The sequence below is a fragment of the Pseudochaenichthys georgianus genome, chromosome 9 (genome assembly GCF_902827115.2).
Source record: "Pseudochaenichthys georgianus chromosome 9, fPseGeo1.2, whole genome shotgun sequence".
Lineage (NCBI taxonomy): Eukaryota > Metazoa > Chordata > Actinopteri > Perciformes > Channichthyidae > Pseudochaenichthys > Pseudochaenichthys georgianus.
This window is the reverse complement of record NC_047511.1, coordinates 33,032,736-33,054,432: the sequence shown is the minus strand read 5'-3', so window position 1 is coordinate 33,054,432 and position 21,697 is coordinate 33,032,736. Positions and strand designations below refer to the sequence as shown.

At 42.9% G+C, this 21,697-nt stretch overlaps 1 protein-coding gene across 1 annotated transcript in view; it reads right to left on the bottom strand.

Annotated features, from left to right (window-relative positions):
• The window catches only part of ep400 (E1A binding protein p400), a 32,529-nt gene that overhangs the window by 9,515 nt on the left and 1,317 nt on the right, over positions 1 to 21,697 (bottom strand). Inside the window, 32 exon segments of the mRNA XM_071204394.1 lie at positions 8 to 295; positions 406 to 517; positions 665 to 861; positions 1,350 to 1,519; positions 1,937 to 2,139; positions 2,510 to 2,799; positions 2,951 to 3,015; positions 3,256 to 3,408; positions 4,782 to 4,955; positions 6,451 to 6,708; positions 7,566 to 7,750; positions 7,879 to 8,048; positions 8,598 to 8,784; positions 8,919 to 9,055; positions 9,198 to 9,372; positions 10,012 to 10,181; positions 10,270 to 10,406; positions 10,514 to 10,691; positions 10,770 to 10,954; positions 11,443 to 11,556; positions 11,700 to 11,789; positions 11,881 to 11,938; positions 12,605 to 12,642; positions 12,803 to 12,881; positions 12,989 to 13,129; positions 15,663 to 15,848; positions 16,811 to 17,101; positions 17,210 to 17,592; positions 19,221 to 19,337; positions 19,590 to 19,647; positions 19,753 to 19,860; positions 19,974 to 21,310. Of these exon segments, the coding sequence (XP_071060495.1) occupies positions 8 to 295; positions 406 to 517; positions 665 to 861; positions 1,350 to 1,519; positions 1,937 to 2,139; positions 2,510 to 2,799; positions 2,951 to 3,015; positions 3,256 to 3,408; positions 4,782 to 4,955; positions 6,451 to 6,708; positions 7,566 to 7,750; positions 7,879 to 8,048; positions 8,598 to 8,784; positions 8,919 to 9,055; positions 9,198 to 9,372; positions 10,012 to 10,181; positions 10,270 to 10,406; positions 10,514 to 10,691; positions 10,770 to 10,954; positions 11,443 to 11,556; positions 11,700 to 11,789; positions 11,881 to 11,938; positions 12,605 to 12,642; positions 12,803 to 12,881; positions 12,989 to 13,129; positions 15,663 to 15,848; positions 16,811 to 17,101; positions 17,210 to 17,592; positions 19,221 to 19,337; positions 19,590 to 19,647; positions 19,753 to 19,860; positions 19,974 to 21,275 (6,399 nt within the window). The 5' untranslated portion in view covers positions 21,276 to 21,310.

Genomic DNA, 21,697 nt, shown 5'->3' with positions numbered 1-21,697 from the left:
AAGGTACCTGTTGTATAACTGCATTCAGCTCCTCTTTCTGAGCGGGCTCCTCGTCAGTTTTGCTCTCCTCCTCCTGGTTGTCCTTTGACTCTTTGCCTGCTAACTCTTCCTCATGCTGCTGCTGCTCCTCCTCCGGCAGGGCATCCAGGTTGATGCTGTGCAGAGCCTGGATGTATGGTCTAGCCACTCTGGGAGAGATGGCCTCAGAGGCCGACGGCTCCTGGTGAAGAACCACAAACTCCTCCACCTTCTCCCCTGAGCCGGCCTCCACCTCGAACAGATCCTGGATGGTCCGCTGAAATGATGTCAGGTCAGTTATACAGGTATAGTAATGTGTCTTCAAAAGAATAGAGATGTGAAGAGTGTCTGAAACCTCAGGACAAGACCACATTGAATTCATCTTACTTGTGTGAGGTACGCTAAGGTGTAGTCGGTACCCTGGGCAGCCACCTCTCGGATCAGGTCCTTGGTGCCATTCTTCAGCAGCTTCTCTTCAATGGAGTTCCCACTCTCCAACCTGGGCAAGACACACAAAGAAACCAGAAGTAGCAACAAAGTCCTTAAATATTGATTTACGTATTTCACATCTGGAGTTTTACGAGTGATGTGGTAAAATGTCAATATAGAGGAAGTCAAACTGAATTTGCAGTGTTGATGATGTCACCTGTAAATGTGTATATCCTTTGAACGTCCTATTTTGTCACACCACTCCTGGGCGCGGGCATCCATGCTGGGATTGAGATCTGTGTCGTAGAAGATGATGGTGTCTGCATCAAACAAAGTGCCGACTGCAGAGCAGCAGCGGTTTGTCAGGATGCTGCAGAACACGTTCCTGTTCCGGTTAAACTTCCTTATGTTCTCCTGCAGGGACACAAAACCACGCACATGAACAAACCCGGCAGAAACCTCAGATTTGAAATGTATTTGATGTATTTTCTTTGCTTATCTCAATGGTTTGTATTCCACAGATGATGAGCATTCTCCAATGTAAACAAACTTTATAGATTATCGATATTCTTATTGTAAACATTGAAATGACCCACAGCTTATTAAAATGTTATAAGGCTGCTGTTGCAACTAGTTATTGGGTCTCGTAACTTTTTTGTCATATGACTTTGTAACACTTAACGTGCATAAATGCAAGAAAAGGGATAAACATTATTAAGATCCCTTTTGAATCATGAGGGCGAAACCTCAACCTGTATAAAACCTGAAAACACTCTATGTCAATGTAATTGGAATAATAACACCCACCCTTTTCCAGTAACAAAACAGAACTTTTTTGACTTGATATAAGCTAAGAACCTCGTTATTAGTATTGTGGCCTGTCAGAAGTGGGGGTATTTTACCTGTCGTTCGTCAGGACTGAAGCTTTCATCGACCCGCACATAAGTGAGCTGCCGGTGATCTAGGAAGGCCTCCAGGATGTCAAGCATCTTCACCATCTGAGTAAAGATGAGGACACGGCGGCTTTCTGACCGAAGCTTCTGCAGCAGAATGGCAAGAGCTTCCAGTTTACCTTTGGAAAGGAACAATATCAAGATTTATTATTCTTGGCATGGTCAGATGTTTCGGATTGCATTTTAAACACGACATGTTCATTTAAGTTGAATGAAAAAAGTAATAACAAACTTTAAAGAGTATAAAGTGCAAATAAGCAGGTGCTGGTAATCCCAGAAGATTTCAGCATCTTTTTCATTGATGCTGTACTAAATGGCCTATTTCACATTATTTGTTCCATGTTACTGTTCTGAAGAGCAGACAGGTGACAACAACACTTTTTGCACGGTAAATGCACACAAGCAAATGTTGGATGAGATATTCACACTTGCTAGGTAGAGAGACTACACTACTAATGTTTTTAGTTGAAGTCGTTCTTTCTGCAGTCCCAGCTTGCAGCATGTTGAACTAAAATCAAGAAAGAACCTGGGCTTACCAGAGTCCATCTGCATTAGCAGCAGGTCATCACAACAGAGGAGAGGCCTGGACACACGGTGATGGATGTCAGCACTGTGGGGGGCAGCGGCCTCCTGTAGCCGACGGAGAAGTGACTTCTGCTGGAGGCTGTAGGGAACCGGGGGATTGGCTGCATACAGGTGAGGGGGCGGGGCTACAGCTGGAGGCACCACACATACCAGCCTAAAAACATGAGGCATGACGATTATTATTCAGAAAAAGAAAAAAACATATGATATTGCATTGTAACAAAATCTGCGTTCTTAGTTAACTTACAAATATATATGTTTTAACACTACATGTGAAAAGGGTTTGTTTTATTCAACTAATTTAATGCCAATAGGGCTGGGTATTGCCAACAATTTCCCAGATCCATTTATTTCAAAGCAGTAGTGTTCCAATTTTAGATTCCAATTCAATATTTAGGAATGTAAGTAAGCCTAATACAATGCGGAATCTGCCAAGGCCAATTTGGAAGTGTATGTATCACGTTGTTGGAATAGGAGCAGTGTAACGTTTGTGGTTTAGCAACAGGAACAGAAAGCTTGGGTACCTCTTGATGAGGCTGTTGGCCGCCTGCAGGCGATCCTCCACAGTGAGCAGAGCGGACTGCAGGGCAGCGGTAGTAGCTACGCAGGTTCTCTGAGCCCTGAGGCAGCTCTCTCGGCCCACCCACCTCCAGCCCCCAGCCGTCAGGGCGGAGTGACTTGGCTCTGTGGTTAAAGTACAGGCCTGCAGCAGGTCTGACCCGTACACCACTCTGCGGCTGCAGCGCCGCTCGTTCGCCTCAAACAGGCGGCTCAAACGCTCCTTCAGCTGCTGAGTCTTTTCTTCTGAAGATTCCTGAAGATCGCAGTGAGAATAAATACACACGGCTACAATTACATTTTCCTTCATCAATTTAGTCTGCATGCTGCAAAATGCTTTTGCTTCAGATTATTAAAAAAGGTGAAAACAGGCATTACAAACATGTCCTTGAAAGTGTTGTACTGACCTGGGAACCAGCATGAGATGCAGCTGTGAGCTTGGTAGGTGACGACGTGGCGTTCGAAGTTACGCCTAATTCATAAAAATAAATATACAACGTCAATACAATAATAGTTTTTCAAAGGAAATGCTATTGTAAATGCCATTGTTGAAACTATTGTACAGGAAAAAAGTGTAATTGTGGGGACAAAGTAGCATGTTAGGTAGCACTAAAATGTATTCACTTTCAGCATATATTGGTACTAGCTGATGTTACGAAATAACTGATCGAGAAAGACTGTTAGAGAATAATATTCACTGTGATTGAGTCACCTTGCTGGGCTGTTGACAGCGCAGGATGAGGCGTGCCAGGTGTAACTGAGGCGTTGGAGGCGGGGACAGTTTGTTGCATTGTTTGCATGACCATGGATCCCTGGGGCCTGATGATCTGCTGCCCTGGAGCGGACACAATCTGCAGGATGTTGCCTAAAACCGTGAAACAAATGAAGCAAAAAATATAAAAGGTGCCTCCTCAAAACTTGGCAAAAATTGTTATGCTATCGGAATTGAAGGCAGAAACAACATTACATCAAGGAAACAGCAACATCAATACAACTAGTGACACAGAGTCCAATTGAAATCACATTAAGTCTTCCCCTTGACCACATGATTTTTTATGTATTGTAAAAAAAAACATTTATTATTATTATTATTATTATTATTAGGGATGCTCCGATCGATCGGTCACCGATCGAGATCGGCCGATACTCACTCTCTACCGATCGATCGGTGCTCTCTAAACGTGCCGATCGCGAGAGCCGATCGCATGACGTAAAATACATGACACTTTTCTCTGTGTGCGGCAAAACAAGCTCGCCAAAATGGCTTCACCGGTCTGGCATTATTTTAAGGTGTCCGAAAAAAACAGTAAAATAGCGGTATGCAACGTGTGTGAAGCAGAAATCCTGCAGCTCCGCCCGCCGGACCGGTAAGCGGAGCGAAACACACACTAAGAGTTAGACCTAACACACTTAGCTATTTTATCTACCTCTGGAACAAGCTAAACTAGTCATTATAAATATATGTATTCTTCACTGTCGGGTCACTCATTACAGGATCAGTGAGCTGCATGAGATACTGACAGTCTGTCAGGAGAGGGAGAGAGGGGGAGAGAGGGGGGAGAGAGAGGGAGAGAGGAAAAGAGAGGGGGGAGAGAGAGGGAGAGAGGAAAAGAGAGCGCTTCCGGAAATGGAAGATTTAAAGTGAAATGGAAGATTTAAAGTGATGTTTAAATTTTCCATTTAGGCCCCGCCCATTCGATCGGATCAGCGATCGGTATCGGCCGATACTGATTCCGGCGATGGGCCCCGAAATTGGCGATCGGAGCATCCTTATTATTAATAAAAAGAAAAGTGGAATCTGGGGGAATAACAGCAGTGCTTCCTTGGTCTTCTACCTAAATGGATACTTCACGATGTCAATTTAAAGAGGGCGCCCTTATACAAACTCTTATTGGTAAAGGAGAGCATACTAGAGGCGACTTACAGAGCTGAAATGCTATAGTAAACCAAAAGAAGGGCTTAAATCCGTTTGGATTGTAAGACAACATGCTTATCTTTAAATGTATTCAAGATATTTTTAATTGCAGAATCATTTATATTGAAAATTAACCTTTACTGACAACAAAAAATTAAATGAATTAAACCATAAATATGCAATTATAATCCTAAACCTTAGGCCACTGTGTATGCCATGAGGAAGTAGGATAAGAGTCCATTATTCAATATAAAAGTCTAGTTTATTGGCACAAAGGAGAGAATTATGTAGAGATAAAAGTGTGACGATGGGATGTACATTACCGAGTGTACCTTGGAGCTGCAGGGGCTGTCCGGTGGTGAGCTGGCGCAGCTGGCTGGGCGACAGAGTGAACTTGTTTCCCTGAAACTGCAACGTGACAGGAGTCTCTGGCTGAGAGATACGATTCTGATTGCCTGCTATGTTGGCCAACTGGGCAATCTTCACCACATCTCCACCTTCAATGGAAAGCAATAACAGACCCTTTATCAAAGAGAGCATTAAAAAGTCAGCTGAAATAGTCACCCAACAATACGCTCTGCATCAGTTAGTTAAAGGGTGAAAAGAGACAAGACATGCAGAACCAGGGTGGATTAATCAGAGGAACGAGCACAGCCGCCCTCCACAACAGAACCACAGCAGCTCCTACTTTATAAACCCTGAAGGGGAAAGAAAATGGCAGTAAGGAAAGTCCTCAGGTGAGACAGAGAGCCTGAAACATACACATACATACTTCGGGATTGTCCAACAATGATATCCTGTAAATAAAAAGGTATTTGAACACCCCCCATTAATCAATCGTCATTTTGAAACAATGGTGTAACCATGTGTTGCCATTTCTGACTAAACAATGCACTCTGGACCTAAATTAGGAAATGAACCACAAGTAGTTTGGGAATTATAGAAAGGAATTGGTTCCTCAGGCCAAAAAGGTTTGCATTAAGCTTTAGTCTCAGGTCTAACAGGATGATTGAGTGTTTTAAAAGTACACAGCCACCAGATATTAAGACATATGTCATAATAAAAGGTGCTTTCTACAGTATTTAGTGTGTCAATTTCAATTAATAACATGTAGAGCCCAGTAGCTATCAGAGGAAATATTTTTGACAAATAATAGTGATTGCAACACATTGTGCATTGTTAATGCAGTGACAATACACCCGGTAAAGTAACACATATTTTTTAAATGTCGCTAATTGGGCTACAATGATAATAAAAACTGTGTTAATTAAGTGTTAAGAATCCTATTCGAAGGGTGCAGAAATCTTCGTTGCAAAATACAAGTTAGATTTGTTTTTACGAAAGAAAAAAACCATTTTCATTAAATGTAAAGGGGTCTGTCGTTAATGAAAAGGCATCTCTGTTCTCATCTGAGGCAGAAAGGGTTGGCAGTTTGTGGGGCCGCTTCCACGTGCTTTGCAGGTACGCTCAACATCAGAGTGAAATCATAACATGATCAAAGAAAAAAATACAACAAACAAAGCTTTGAGATTCTCTCCTGCAACTGGGCTGATGCAAAAGACAAAAGAAAATTAGTAACTGGAATACAATAAATAATAAAAAGAAGGAGGAAACACATCATAATTAAGGTCAATAGTGTAGTGATGGTGGTATAAATAAGTGGGTCGTACATAGTGTTCATGCAGGTTTTAAGAAGGAAGTTGGAGAACGTGAGGCTGTGGAGATGCTGCTGATATGGCTACAGATCAAATCTCATGGGAACCTTTTTTTTTCACAAGTTGTATAACTAATGCTACAGGGCATCTCTGCCATGACCAAAATCGCTTAACCACGGGTGCTGCTACCATTGCAAGTTTGATTAAATGCACAGAAACACAATTCTTTGGAGTATTGAAGCTTGAACACATATCAGCAGTGCCCCAAGTAAATGCCTCAGTGTAGAACAGCCCATATGGTTGTGCCCGAGGAGGGAAAGGGGGGGAGGCCACTTACTAGGCAACCGTGCCTGGGCCTGAGATGTAAGAACCAGCCTCTGGGACAGTAAGCTGGGCTGGATGGCATGGCTGGGGGCTAGCGCTGGCCTGGGGACCTGTGCTAATGCAGGCTGGCTGATGGGAGTTAAGGTCTGGCCCAAGGCCACAGAGCCCCCCCCCAACACATGCTTCCCAACGCCAGCGTTGCCAGAGGAGGCTGCAGTGCTGCTGCTGACAGGAGGGGCGGTCTGCGCTCTCTGAGAAGCTGTTCCAACCGCTGTGAAGCACAAGGCAATGGGGTATGGGACTACATGTTAGGGGTAACTCAATATTTAGTCATGTCATTATTATGATCAAACAATGCCCTCCACATGAATCACTCAGCAGTAGCGGGCCAACACAGCAAGCAGGATTAGAGACGTTATTTCTTATGAACGGACATAAAATCTATTTCTTGACTATCAAATAAGTAGGTGTGACAATAATTGTGCATATGTAAAATGTCAGCTCCATCAGTGTGCGACTGTGTGTGTATTCAGTTGCAGCCAAGCGTCTCCTTAACTGCAGTACGTGGTTTTTTACTGCTACTCTTCATCTGAAAAGTTGACTGACTGTTTCTTCTTTCGTAATATCCTGACTGTGCCAAAACAATGAGGCCAGCCCACCACTGCTGTATGGAAGTATACATCTAAACATATGAAACATCTGCGACTATTTACAGGGAGTGTGTCCCAAACATTTCCTTTAAGTTGTATGAGAAGGTTACATTTAAAACCCTAATATCTGCCTATGCTACATGATTTAAAAAAATGTGCCGTAAGTACTAATGATGACATTATATGACAGATGGGGAAAGCTTAAATACATGGAAGAAAATCAGGTTCATTTCAATCCAAAACAGTGTCACAATCATGCAGCATATAGCAGTATGCAACACAAGTATAAAACGTTTCTTTTCATTCTGTATACCTGGGATGTGATACATCCTTAGTGATACAGATTAAGCCCTTAAACTACATCACACACAAGTGGTACGAGCAAAACAACTATGGGTGGTTCATTTTGTCTTTTCAATTTTGATGTTCGATTAGTAAATATGAAATCTTGTACTTATTGTAAAAACTAAGTTATTACCGTGAGTAGTGGCTGTGGTAGTTGCCGCGGTGACGGGGGACTTGCCCCTGTTCTGGGCTGACAGGTTGGTGGAAACAGAGGTGCTAGTAGTGGGAGAGCTGGTTGGAGGACGCTGGCCTGCCGCAGCAGAGACGGCAGCGAGGCGGCCTTCTGGCTTTGTCCCATACTGCACTTGCTGGAACAATCTAATCAGAAATAAATCAGGCTATTAATAAGCTTTAATGCCAGAGGTTGACATGTCAGAGCAATTTGAAAAATATCTCCACATCAAGCATCTGAAGTTACGTGGATATTAAAAGACTTAAGTGCTGACCTCGTGGGTTTTATCGGACACGGCTTTGGTCGTGGCGATGGTTCTGGAGCAGTGTTGATCTCCTCGATGAGCTGCTTAGTGATCTTCAGTTTGGGAACTGCCTCTTCAGTCTGATACCGGGTCAGTCGGTTCTCATTATTGATCAGATCAAATATGGACATGCTTGAAATCTAAGAGGATAATGAGATAAAAGACAAAAAGCACAAGTGGGTCAATGAACATTGTTTATGAATACTCTTTCTTTTACTAAAAGGCACATTTTAATAAAGAAATCCAACATATACTCAAGGTTCAAAACTGAAATAAATAAATAATGTAATGTTAAAAACAACTAAATGGCAAGGCCTCTAATGGACATGCAAACAAATAGAAGAATATAAAGCATACAAATAAAAGGCCAGTGTATTCAAATAGTAAGAAAGCAATGATTACTGTTATGATTTATTCAGTTATAAAGAAACTTTATTTCAATTGAATTAGCGTTCCGAACTTTGAAGAGCCAAAAGTAATTTCCTAATACAGCTCATTTTGTCTGCCAATAACACTAAATAACCACGGTCTCTTTCATAATGTAATAAAACATATAAGGCAAGAAAATCTTTACGTTTAAACCCCACACAAATGTTGTCTACTTTTTAACAATGACTCCTGCCAATTAGGTTTCAAACACATTATCCTATTCTATTCTAAACATATATATGATATAGAAAAGTGTATACCTTGCTCGAGTCGTTCCTGATAGCTCCCAGCACGAGTGATGGGGCATTGTATTGCAGAGAGGAGCAGAAGTAGGAGCTGCTGGTCTCCCTGGGAGCCACCAGCTCGGGGTGGTTACACACTCGCTGTAACTGCATCAAGACCTGAAGCACGCTGACAAAATGACCCGTCTTCAGAGCCTCCTGAGCTCTAGGGGAGCACATCCAGACAGAACATGTGATTATAAAGAGTTCCACAGAATAAAGGGAGAAACAAATATCCCAAAACAAATTCATCTCAACACAATGTACTATTACAGATGATGTAACTTCAGTGTTACTCACCCTGGTTGCGTGAGGATATCCTCGTAAAGGTTCTTCTGTCTGGTGGAGAGACGGCACTTCAGGATATGCTCGTACTTCTTGGGCAGCTGCTTCTCCACGTCCCTTTTGGAGCGCCGGAGGATGAAGGGCTGGATCATCTACAGATAATGGTAAGGAGATGATATGTGATGAGCAGGGATTGATGCTGAGGCTAAATCAATCATGGTTCTGAATTTCGTGGCATGGTGCAGGTTGTTACGACCCTCAATGAGCCAGGCTGTAACAAGCGGCTACACCCACCCTGTGCAGGCGGATGACCAGCTTGTGGCAGTAGTCCTGGTTCTGGTCTGTGCCTGCCTTAACAGGGAAGTCAGAGTAGGACCTGGTGATTCCTGGCAAAAGGAAGTGGATCATGGTCCACAGCTCCTTTAGAGTATTCTGTAGAGGAGTGTTTATGAGGAGAACCCTCTGCTCACTGCAAAATACAAAGTCTTGTTTAGTCAACTGGGCATCTGCCAGAATAATAAAAGTAATATCACACAAGGAAATAAACTCCTCAGTGAACTCATTTTCAGAAACATTGTGCAATTAATCGCAATTACGATTTTGGCCTGCCACAATTACGAAAACAATATAATCGGAAAAAAAAATGATTTTGCTTTGCTAGGTTGTGACAGTGCACGGCAACATATTTTATCTAATTTATTTTGGTCCAATTAATTTTTATTTATCATATTAATATATGTTTAGTAGCTTGTTGAAGTGCGCTCCAAAATATTTGTTGATCTTGTTTATTGGTATTTATTATTTTGATATTATTTATTTAAATGTGAATGTATCATTTATTTTAGTATAGGTTTTTCAGTTGAATTATACGTTCAGGGTTATCAACAAAAATATACTGTTCAAACTATTATTTGTTTTAAAGTTCAATAAATGGACGTTTTCAAAGTCAATGAATAATCGTATTTAATAATCGTGATATCAATTATTGACCAAAAATAATCGTGATTATGATGTTTGCCATAATCGCACAGCCCTACATGGACCACAACAATGATAATCATAGTTGTTGAGAAACTGGAATTGATATCATGGTTATCCCCCTGCTTACCTTCGGAGAGCAAAGATAGTTTCCCAGTGTTTCTCCGTCATGCTTTTGATCAGCTGCACCTCGTCCAGGACCAGGTGCCTCCACTTTCTCCTCAGGAAATGGCTCTGGTCTTTCATCAGCAGTTTGTAGGATGTCACGCATACATGGAAGCTGTTGGCCTCCCCCCACCACTGTAGAGGGATCAGATGATAAGTTATCACATTTACAGCTGTTTATTGAGAAGAGAAAGGCCTTTTATATTGAGTAAAGCAAAGCTACCATTCTCTGGTTTCTGCGCTCTCTTCTGTTGCCGAGGTACAGGAGGATCTTCAGGCCAGGACACCAGCGCTTGAACTCCACCTCCCAATTTAACAACTTGCATGTCCTTACTACAATAAGGTGGGGACCCCAGATGCCTGTTGACAAAAAACGAACCATGTCTTTATGACATTCCCTTTAAAAAACCGACAACATAAACTGAAATCACTTGAAAAATGCTGTATATCTTTAAAGACAGATATACCTTCTTGGCCAGCTAACTGAGCCATGTAAGCCACCGTCTGTACGGTCTTGCCGAGGCCCGTCTCATCTGCAAGGATGCCATTGAGGTTTTTCTTGTGAAGGTTTACCAGCCAGTCCACACCAATCTGCTGATACTCTCGCAGCGACCCATGCAGTAGGAAAGGAGCTGGGCTGCGGGTCTGGTCAAATAAAGAACAGTTAAAAATGTAAAGGACATATTTTTCTATGGTGTGCTTGTGCATGTGTGTGTGACTTACTGTGGAAGTGGTCCTGAAGCTGCCCTTGGGCAGGATGAGCTCTGTGGCAGCAGCCACTTCAGCTATGTCTCTGGCGGGCTTCCTCTCAGAGTCAGAGGCTTTATCCGCTCCTCGGTACTGCTCCACATTAAGCAGTGAGTCAATCAACACTGCCTCAGGTGGACTGCCCAAAGGACACGCTTTTTCTGGAAGATAAAGAATATCAACTTTAACACATCACATCCTTCTCAAGTACCCGTTATTTCTCAAATCAGGGTTCATACACTTTTTCACCAAAAAAATTACTCTTTCTCAGCGGTACCACTGAAAATGGTTTATTTTAACATGGAACATGAACATAAGGTCTGCATATGAAACATGTTGTGCCTATCTAAAACAAATCAAATAGTAGGCTTACTATCTTCTACAGGCTAAAGCAACTAAAATATCTCACCAGTTAAATGCCATTTTATTACTATACGATACAGTATGTATTATCATTATAGTATTACTATTTTGGCGATTAGATACAATATAAATTATATTTGATGCAACTTTAGTTACATTTCCAAAACTTTGGGAAACATATTGTTTTCCATAACATTTCCAGGGCCTGGAATTAGCATTTTGAATTTCCATTACTTTTACAGGTTTTTAATTACCATAAGAACCCTGTCAAATAAATAAAAGGCACCTTCAGTCTCCTCCATCTCCTCCTCATCACTGTGAGGACTAGGCTGAGGCCACTCAAAGCCTTCAACGTAGGCGCCGGCATACTGCTTCTTCAAAGCATCAAGAGGCATCTCAGCTAAAAGAAAAATAAAGAAACATTTGAGCAATGTTGTGCAAGAGAGAATATCGTAAACATGGGATTTGGGAGTAAACCCATTTCTCCTCCTTAGTTCTGCTCCCCTACATATGCACAGACAGAGAAGTTAAGTAAATAATTACCATTTTTGGCCAGCTCAACCAACTCTGCTTTGTGGTCTGCTTCCCCCTCCATAGCCTCCTGTTCCTCTATCGTGCTCTCTTCATCTGGGACTAAAAGAAAGGACAAGAAATAAATAAGGGCACTCTTTAAACGTCCATGTTGTTATTATATTTTGAGGGGCCTCGATAGTTTGACACATACCGTTTTCATCAACCAAGGACGAACTTGCTTTCCTTTTTTTAGCTGAAGTCGTGGCCTCCTATAACAAGAAAGGATGGTTTTAGAAATCAGAAATAAGATGTAGAGTAGGTGCATATGCATTGGTATGCATTAGGGCTGTACCTGAATATCTGACTATTTGTTCGTTGGAGTACTATTCGGGTTTCAATTTCGTTATTCGGATATTCGTTTTGTTTGTTTTCCCACCGTTTTTTTCCAAATTGAAATGATTGAAATCTCCAATATCAACGTAAGAGCTTGTGCCTCTTCGGGGAATGCTAACACTTAACCATAAACGTTATCGTTTACTTTCTCCGTCTTTATAAGTAGCCATTACTTATCTCCATTAAACTCTGTCACGTTGTTTCCATAGCAACAACAACTTCCTGTCAACTGCGCTAACTCTCCTTCAAAATAAAAACATGTCCATAAAAAATAGGAAGCAAAGCCAAATTACACTTACATATACAACTGCAACGAAAAGTAATAAACACAATGCGATATCCTTTTCAATTTCAAAGAACACAAATTGGGTTACATGAACAAATAACTATAAAACAACAATACTGTAGAATAACAAAATGAATGCCGTGAATACACGAGTTGAAGCGGTTCGCTGCTGATTACTACCACCCACCCCGCAGAGCCCGACATTTCTTATTCGAGACAGCCCTAGTATGCATTCAAGTGTCAGGTCAGCACATACCTCTTTTCCAGCTTGTACTCCTGTTGACTGACCCGGTACTGTAACACAAAATAGTGAAAAATAAATCGGGTTATTAAAAGAATATATCTATCAACACAATCTTTCTTGAAAAATGAACGAATAGATGGATAGTAAAACTTCATGATAGATAGAAAACATATTACATTATATTTGTGGTAGTTGCTTTGCAGGACTTACCTTTGGCTGATGCTTTTTGTAAGCTGAGAGCTTTTAGTTTCTTCTCGTAAATTTCAAACTGGAGTTTAATTTCCACAACCTGACGGAAAGAAATACATCATTGGGATTGGTAAAAACGCTGCTGTATTTATTATTAATGACAGCATTTTTAAAAAATTGGAAAAACTGAATAATAAATAAACATGCCTGCTCGATATTCGCCCAGAAAAATTCCACCTCACGGGCAATCGTGCTGGCAATGTGACGAAGATGAACTTCCCTTTCTTTCTTCAACCTCTCTTCACTCTTCTTCTGCTCTTGATGGTGACGGGCACACGTGCGAACAAGCTGTAGTGGAGACAGTTCAACAAGACATCAGTTTCAGCAGTGTGTGACGAAGATGGCTTCGTCACTGTGGACAGACGGCTTCGGGCTTTGTATATTGCACATGTGTTTTATTTTGAAAAGTGTTCCCTTTCCCCATGTCTGTTGCTGTTGATTGTGTGCCCTGTGTTGTCTCCTTCCCCCTCACCTGTATCTTGTTGGGTTAATTAGTGTGGGTATTTAGGCTCTGTGTTTCCTGTTGTGTGGGGGGTGTGAGATCCTTGTGTCTGGTGACTGTGCTCACGTGAACAGCGATATTGAGGCTGTGTCATGTGCCCGTGAGTAATAAATGCCCACACCGTAGGGGTGTAACGGTTCACAGAAGTCACGGTTCGGTTCGTACCTCGGTTTGGAGGTCACGGTTCGGTACAACAACAAAAAAGCAAAAAAAAAGTCCCAAATGCATAATTCCAGGTTTGTTGTTATTTATGTTTGAACAGTAGTGCAAGTTTCAGTTTAAAAATAAAGAACTCTGACATTTTTAATAATTAACTGTATTAAACAGTTAAAAACAAACCATACACAGCACACTCAGATGGCCATATTATCTATAATGGCTGATGTCAAACAAAAAGGTTTCATCAAGCTGTAGAACTAAAAAGGATGTCTTGAAAATATTACATCATAAATAATAAGAAAGTGTTTCAAGAGCGCAAAGTCGTTGAAAAACATATGCCAAAAGCTTCCGTTATTTATTTTTGGTCTCTCGGCTCTCATGTCTATTGGCTTCTTAAAAACAGCGGGGATCAGCTGTTGAACTGCTGTTGTCTTTTGCCGGGCTCCGGTGATTGGCAAATCTGGGTGATGCCTTCTGATATGATTTAGCATGTTTGGCATGTGTTACCATTAGCATACCGCACCGCTGTAGAACAACGCCGACACACCGTCCTCATCCGATCCACCACTCGCACACTTCATCGTTATTGTAGTTCACAGGGAACCCGAAATGTTCCCACACAGCTGATTTAAAAGAAGCAGGTGGGTTCTAGCTCCTGTGTGTTATCTGAACTCACCATACTAACTTTTCTTCTTCTTGTATTTTGTTCGTTTTGTTGTTGTGTTTCTTCTTGTTCTTCATTTGTTGTTTAAGGGCGGCTGGCAAACAGCTTTTAGGCGCAATACCGCCCCCTGGATTATATATAGTGTAGTGGATACTGCCCTGAATTACTTTTTTCCCACTCGTAAAAAAAAGGCGCATTCGCCGTGTGACTGCATGTGCCGAACCGTGACGAATACGGATACCGTTACACCCCTACCACACCGGGTTGTATTTTGGACGTTCTGCCTCTGCCTCCTTGCTTGGTCGGGCCGCTCCACGGTCAGCTTCACATTTGGTGTCAGAAGAGGGATTGACCAAGTGAGGAGGTGAAAGCGATGGAGAAACTGAGGGAGATGATGAAGTCATTCCTGCAGTATGAGACAGCCAGATTCAAGCGGGAGGAGTACCGTTTGAGGAACATGAAGCAGCCGTTTTCACGGATACAGGAACAGGTTTCCCTGATGGAAGAGAAAGAGGAGCAGCCCAGGTTGCAGAGGGAGGAAGAGGAGAAGCTGAGAAAGGAAGAGGAGATGCACTTAGCGGAGGAGGCTCGTCTGATACGCTTGCAGGAGGAGAAGAAACTTGCAGAGGAGAAGAAAATTAAAGACGAGGAAGATGCTTTTCTAGCGGAGGAGGATTGGGTGAAAATGGCCGAGGGGATCCGTCGGGAGAGAGAGCGCATCATGCAGCAACAGGTGGAGGAGATAAGGGCTCAGGCTCATGCAGAGGCCCTGTCAGCCGTTCAGACTCAGAAGGAGAAGCAGGTGATGAAGACACTGCAGGCGGAGAAGGCAGCGTATGTGGAGAACCTGACGGAGGCCATCGCGAAGGAGCGGGAGAAAGAGTTGAGGAAGAAAGGGAAGCTTCCTTCCGTCTTCACGCCCCCCTCTGAGGAAACCATGCGGCACAAGGGGAAGCAGAAACACCGAGCGGAGACACATGGAGGAGAGCAAAATGGCCAAGATCAATAAGTGTCGCAGGAATAAGGTACTGTTCTCTTTCGGGAGAGGAAGGAGGAAATATGACGAAGATGGCTTCGTCACTGTGGACTGACGGCTTCGGGCTTTGTATATTGCGTTATGTGTTTTTATTTTGAAAAGTGTTCCCTTTCCCCATGTCTGTTGCTGTTGATTGTGTGCACCTGGTGCCCTGTGTTGTCTCCTCCCCCCTCACCTGTGTCTTGTTGGGTTAATTAGTGTGGGTATTTAGGCTCTGTGTTTCCTGTTTTGTGGGGGGTGTGAGATCCTTGTGGCTGGTGACTGTGCTCACGTGAACAGCGAAATTGAGGCTGTGTCATGTGCCCGTGAGTAATAAATGCCCACATCGGGTTGTATTTTGGACGTTCTGCGTCTGCCTCCTTGCTTGGTCGGGCTGCTCCACGGTCACCTTCACACAGTGACTCCTATTTGTTTTGCTGATGTGTAATTTCAAATATCTCTGATGTATTCCCTGCCTTACCTTCTTAGCAGCAGCCTCTTTCCATCTCCTCTCCTGGGCAAAGTCAGCGGCCATCCACTGCATCTCCTCCAGGAGGTAGTCCCAGTGGGACTTTGGACGGGAGGCTTCCATCAGCTTAGGTAGTCTACTGGCGGACCACTGGCCCTCCTTCCTTAGATCAGAGATGCGCTGATGCACTTGACTCTCCTGGGAAATAGAAACAGCATGTGACATCAGCAAAACAGGGCAAAAAATAGAACAGAACAACAACAATGATCATGGGCATTTTCCATAACTTGTCAATAATTCTGAAAAAATTATAATAAAGTAACCATGAGCAAGTTCAAAGTATACATCTTGGCTTTGATATAGAAAGAGACGCCAGACAGTAGTCAAGGGCCAAAGACAACTCATGTACAAATCAGGGTTTCCGTTTTTAGCTGGTCAAATGTATTAAAAACCTGTAAATTCTAAATGTCCGGTAGTAATTAGGGATGCTCTGATCGATCGGCCGATATTCACTCTTAATAGTTTGATCGGTGCTCTCTATAAAGGCCGATCAGGAGAGCTGGAACTGATCGATGGACATAAACGCGAGTGAAGTGTAACCGGACGCGAGAGAGAGATCAGATCAGCTGCTGAGTCTGACGGAGACACGCAGCTCTGCATGATCCCCTGAAGCCCCGCCCACTGTTTAGCGAGCTGCATGAGAAACTGACGGGCTGTCAGGAGAGAGGGAGGAAAAGAGAGGATCCCTTTCTCCCGTGTTATTATCCAAAGTTAATGTAAACTTTTGAATAATGTACTTTATCTACTATAAGTAGTTTGTTTGAATGTAATAATTATGTTGTTTGTTGTTTGTGGAATCATTTATTGAAAAATGAATCTGTTACGATTATAAACTGAAGCAATTTAAAAATGACTCCCATTAACTGAGTTTTAAACATCAGCATATCCGGTCATAGTCTGGTAATTACCTGCGGAAACTCTGCTGCACAATTCTTATTATTATTATTGAAACATGACCGGTAAGTTTAAGATGTGTCCGGTAAAATCAATTATTTTTGGACATTTGACCGGCAAGAAAAAATCCTAGCGGAAACCCTGGTACAAATGTATTGAAGACATTAAAGCATCTTTTCAATCAACAAATGACTTGGCAAACTCACCAGTTTGGCCTGCTCAACTTGCTTATCTTGAGAACCCTCCTGTGAGGACTGCATGGTCGCACTTTGACCAAAGCCACCAATTTTGACAGCCGAAATGCCATTGGTTCCAGTAAGTTTGGACTGGGTGCTCGGGTTGATGTTAGAGCCATAAGGGCGCAGCGGACTTGCAGTATGGGGTGTTGGAACAGAGTTGGGAGCGGAAAGGGGAGCAGGAGACATGGATATCGAGTTGGTCATAATCCTCTGACCTGGCTGGTTTGATTCTGCACCAGGGCGAGCAAGTGCTACCGTCTATAACAAAGAGAGAAGAAAATATATTTAATAGGACAATTTTAGGCATCACTATTTATTTATAAACATATAGGGAAACTGTTTTCGTGTAGTTTTAGGTAGACTGACCGCCTGTCCTGCCTGCAGTAAGGGTTGTTGCTGCTGGGGCTGCAGCTGGAGATGAAGACCCGGCTGCATCTGCTGCTGCAGTTGGGCTTGGAGCTGTGTGTGAGGGTTTACTGCTGCCAGGACACCTGCCTGCAACTTCACCTGTGCCTGGAGCTGGCCACCGGACTGAGCTGTGTTCTCCAATAACTGAGCCTGCTGAGAGAGTGTCATGGGCATGCCTGCCATAGGGAGAGCACCATGGGGCAACCTGCCAGGCAGCTGGGGAGGAGGGGTGTGCAGGCTGGCTGCATTCTGCACTGGAGGTCCTTTGGATGGGTCGTATTGATGCTGGATCGGCTTCTGTCCTGCAATCTGGATCGCTTGAGGATTAGGCGGCATCCCGCCTGTACACATAGTAACCAAATTATAGGACAAGCAACACAACAAAAAGTCAATAAGACAATCTTGTCATCTCAAGATTAAATTAATGTATGTGCTATTGCTTTAATACAAATATTTGAATGCCATTAAGTGGTGGCTTTCCCTTGATACATTTGAGACCCATTTTAAAAGTTACATATCTTGAAGCTAATGAGTAATTAACGAGAGAGTACTTTTAAACAGTAAATGACAGTTGGAGTTTCAGCTATGACAGCTCATTATAACCTTGAACAAGATGAACTATATGAATAAACAATAGTTTACTACTTTATAATGGTAAAAGCATAAACTAATGAAGGTCATACAGGAAAATGATTACAGAAGGAAGGAAATCAATGAGATTCTACATGTCTCTCAAATAAAATACTACTTTGACCATAATGCAAAACCAAAATATTGCATTTTCAATGCTGAGGGTTAAAAACATCAAAGTATACGTGCAATAATAGAGGGTTTAGATAAGAAGAAGTATAGAGATGTTACAAAGGAAAGAGAAAAGAAAAAAAGAAGTTCTGATTAAGAGTCAGGGAGAAGGTTAAATACAAATACAGAGCGAGCACTGACACAAAACACCAAATGTTTGGCATGCATGAAGCAATGTAATTCTAGCTGTAACCAAGACATCTGGATGCCTCACATAGCGACAAAGCACAGAGGTGAGCAAAAGGACAGACATGGGGTCTTGCAGACAGCAGGTCTGAGCATAGCTGTGCACACTAAAGCAGCACCTGCCTTACCTCCCTGCACGACACACCACCTTGACTTGCCATCAACACTTGGCCTTGACACCCCCACGCCACCACAATCGCAAAAAACCTGTGCCGTGAACGCAACTCCTCCACATGATCCCCCTCCTACTTAGACTGAGGGAAAGAAGCCAAGTCAGAACAAAATGCCATGAAATAACATGGAAGGAAATCAACCAAACGTGAACATGAGGTAAATAAAGATATTCTTGAAGATGTAACGGAGGATGAATTTAAGACTGATGATTTGGAATCCCTGCTGATCATGCAAAGATGGACAATCGGATAGGAAAAGACTTGTGAGGGAATGACAATGGGAAACCAAAAGGAAGCATGAAACGTGGATTCATAAAATGGGAAAACAAGCTAAATGAAAGTGAAAGTGAATTCATTCCCACAGGGTTCCCCGATTTCTGTGATCCACCTCCAAATAAGATGAAAATCCATCCAGCGCGGGAAGGTCTGTCCAAATAAAGATGACTAACAGGAACAAACTTCAGAAAAGAAGATGGGTGATAAATAGTGAAACAAAAAAGGAAAATCATAAGACATGGCATCTTCCCAATGAGTGGCTACTCTTCTTCAGACTTGGATTGTCTTCTTCCCCATTTATCCTGACAGAGAGCTGGTCTTGGTACAGCTAAGCCTGAACTTCCTTTGGACGTCTAAGAAATCCAGCAGATGGTTGAAGATCTGTTTGTTGATGCTGCTTGAAGTTTGTTTGTAGAAGAGTCGTGATTCACTTTTTTTTTTTTTTTTTTTAATAAATCTCCTTAGTTTGAGGAAGGGAATACGTCCAGCAGCATCGAAAAGAACAAAGAACGGCCTGGTAGTAGCACTCCTACCTTGCGCAGTTGGCATAAGCTGCTGGAGTGGAATGCCAGGTGATCCTAGAGCTACACCAGGATGCTGGAAAATCAGCCCATGGCGACCAACGTCAATCCGGCACCTCTTAGCCTGATCTGGGATTCAAAACACACAATACCCTCATAACGCAAAAAAAAGCACTCCGCACAAAGCAATGACCTTCGGAAGACCTCACAGGTCACCTCTCCTTCCCCTGGTTAAGACTTGAACACAGAGCGCTAGTAGGGGATGCCAAATATCTTTAAGCAGAAGCAATTAGAGGGAGAAAAAAACAAACGGAAAACAAAGCAAACAGGGAGGAAACAAAGCAACACCAGAAAGACAGGAGTTTGCGATTCTTGCCCTACCTGCCATAGCCTGTTGCCTCTTAAAGGCATCCATGTCTCCAGGGTTTGTAATGGTACCCTGAAAAACAACCTCTAGGGAGTTAGAAATTAGCAACATATATTGTCAAATAAATTAAGAAAGAAATAATAGATCATTTTATCTAACAAGTGTTGCCTATATCACCTGAAACTGCTGCTGGACAGAGAATGCTGCAGACACATTAGCAGGAAGCTGTGTTGCTATGGCAACTGGTGTCACTGCTTGGCCATCCTTTCCAGTAACAACCTTCACCTGAAAAATAAAACGATACGAGAGATTAAAAACATTCATTTGATAAAATGAACATGCATTCCTTTACTTGTAAAATTCCTACTTTATCTCAAATGTATAAAAAGGCAATATACCTCATCATTAATGACTTCAGACTGTTCTTCCTCTTCCTCTTCATCTTCTAGGTCCAAATCGTTCTGTCTCAAGTAGGTATACAAGGGAACACAGGGCTTCTTCTTAAAAGCAACATAGTCCATCATGTTCCCTTGCAGGTGCTGCAGAAAGAAAAGCTCAATCAGGTATTCTTTGAACACTTCTTTCAGGCTGTCCATCTTCTTGGTGTGCTGCTCCAAACATAGTTTTCTTAGCTGGGAAATCTCTGGAGTAGAAGGAGCAATTTCCTCCAACTTCTTGGGAACCAGCTTCCTCATAGTGGCCACAGCCATGCTGTTTGGTGCAAGAGGATTGTTGGAGATCCCTTGGGTTGGACTCGTGAGGGACTGGTTAGACGGTGGAATGGAGGAGGGAATAGTGAATGATGCTGTGGTTCCTACTCCAGCAACAACACCCTGCGACGTCTTCTCAAATATCATAGGGCGGGCCAGCTGTCCTTGAATGATACTGCTGATCTGTGGAGGTAGGTTAGACGTGGTGATGTGATTAGGGCTGCCCAGAGTCAAGAGAGAAGTACCGGTGGCAACAGGACTTTGAGGTCCGTGGTGGTGGATGGTGCCTCCAGTCTGTGAGTGAGGCTGAGAGAGCCGGCGCTCTCTGACAGAGCCTGGTGCTCCTGGAGAGGCCAGCTGTATCTGGCCAGGTGTGGCCGGGGCAATCTGGGCCAGCCCTGTACCTTCCTGGTAAACAAAGTGGCCACTTCCCGATGGACTGTTTAAGCTGATTTGCCGCACTAACATACCAGCATCAACAAATTTTGTTGGACTCTGTCCACATACACCCAATGCTGTTGCAGGTGCTCCTGGCCTTGTGACCGGGCTGTGCTGGGTGGGACTTTGGGGCTGCATGGGTTGGGGCACAGGTGAGGTGACCTGGATGTAGGAGGATGGAGCGTGCTCAAACCTCCACTGAGGTGTAGCATGCTGGAAGCCAGGGGATGATGGGTTTTGTATGGGAACTGGTGTAAGAGTGATCTGCTGGTTACCAGTCACCATCTGTCCCACATTTTGCAATGTGATGTTCATGTTCTGGCCGGTGACTGGGCTGCGACTCATGATTATCTGATAATTGGGCGATTGGGGTGCTGAAGGGCTGGCAGCAGAGGAAAATGTGGTCACAGGAGATTGAGGGTGGTTAGCTGTAGCTTGCTGCTGCGTGACTGCCATGGTGGGCTGCTGTTGCTCCTCTGCTTCAGCCCCACTGGCAGGCTTGGATCTCTGAAGCTGTCGTTGCATATTCTGTGATCCACTTCCATGGTGCATTGCGTAAAACTGTTACTATGTCTATACACAATAATCTGTGGAGAGGGAAAACAAAACATAATGATAAGTGATGCTTGACTATTGAATGGGAACCAAAAAGAAAATAGTCAGAAGCGTTTTTCTCTTAGGTAACCCAAGTATTCTATAGGTTTGGAGCGCATGGTTACATGACACAAATGTAAAACGCTCCTAGATTTCAGACGTCTCAATAATTTGTAATTACAATACACAGAATACGATTTTTTTCAAACAGTCAGGTCAGGGGATGGGCATGAGTACTTGAGTACTCATATTGGATGTCAGCTTTTGGTTTACATATAGAGTACTCATATACTTATTTAAATAATAAATATAAGCATAAAGTGACCCTGTTAAATTAACTGTGTGTGAAATGTTGAACTTAACGGGCAGTACGGTACCGT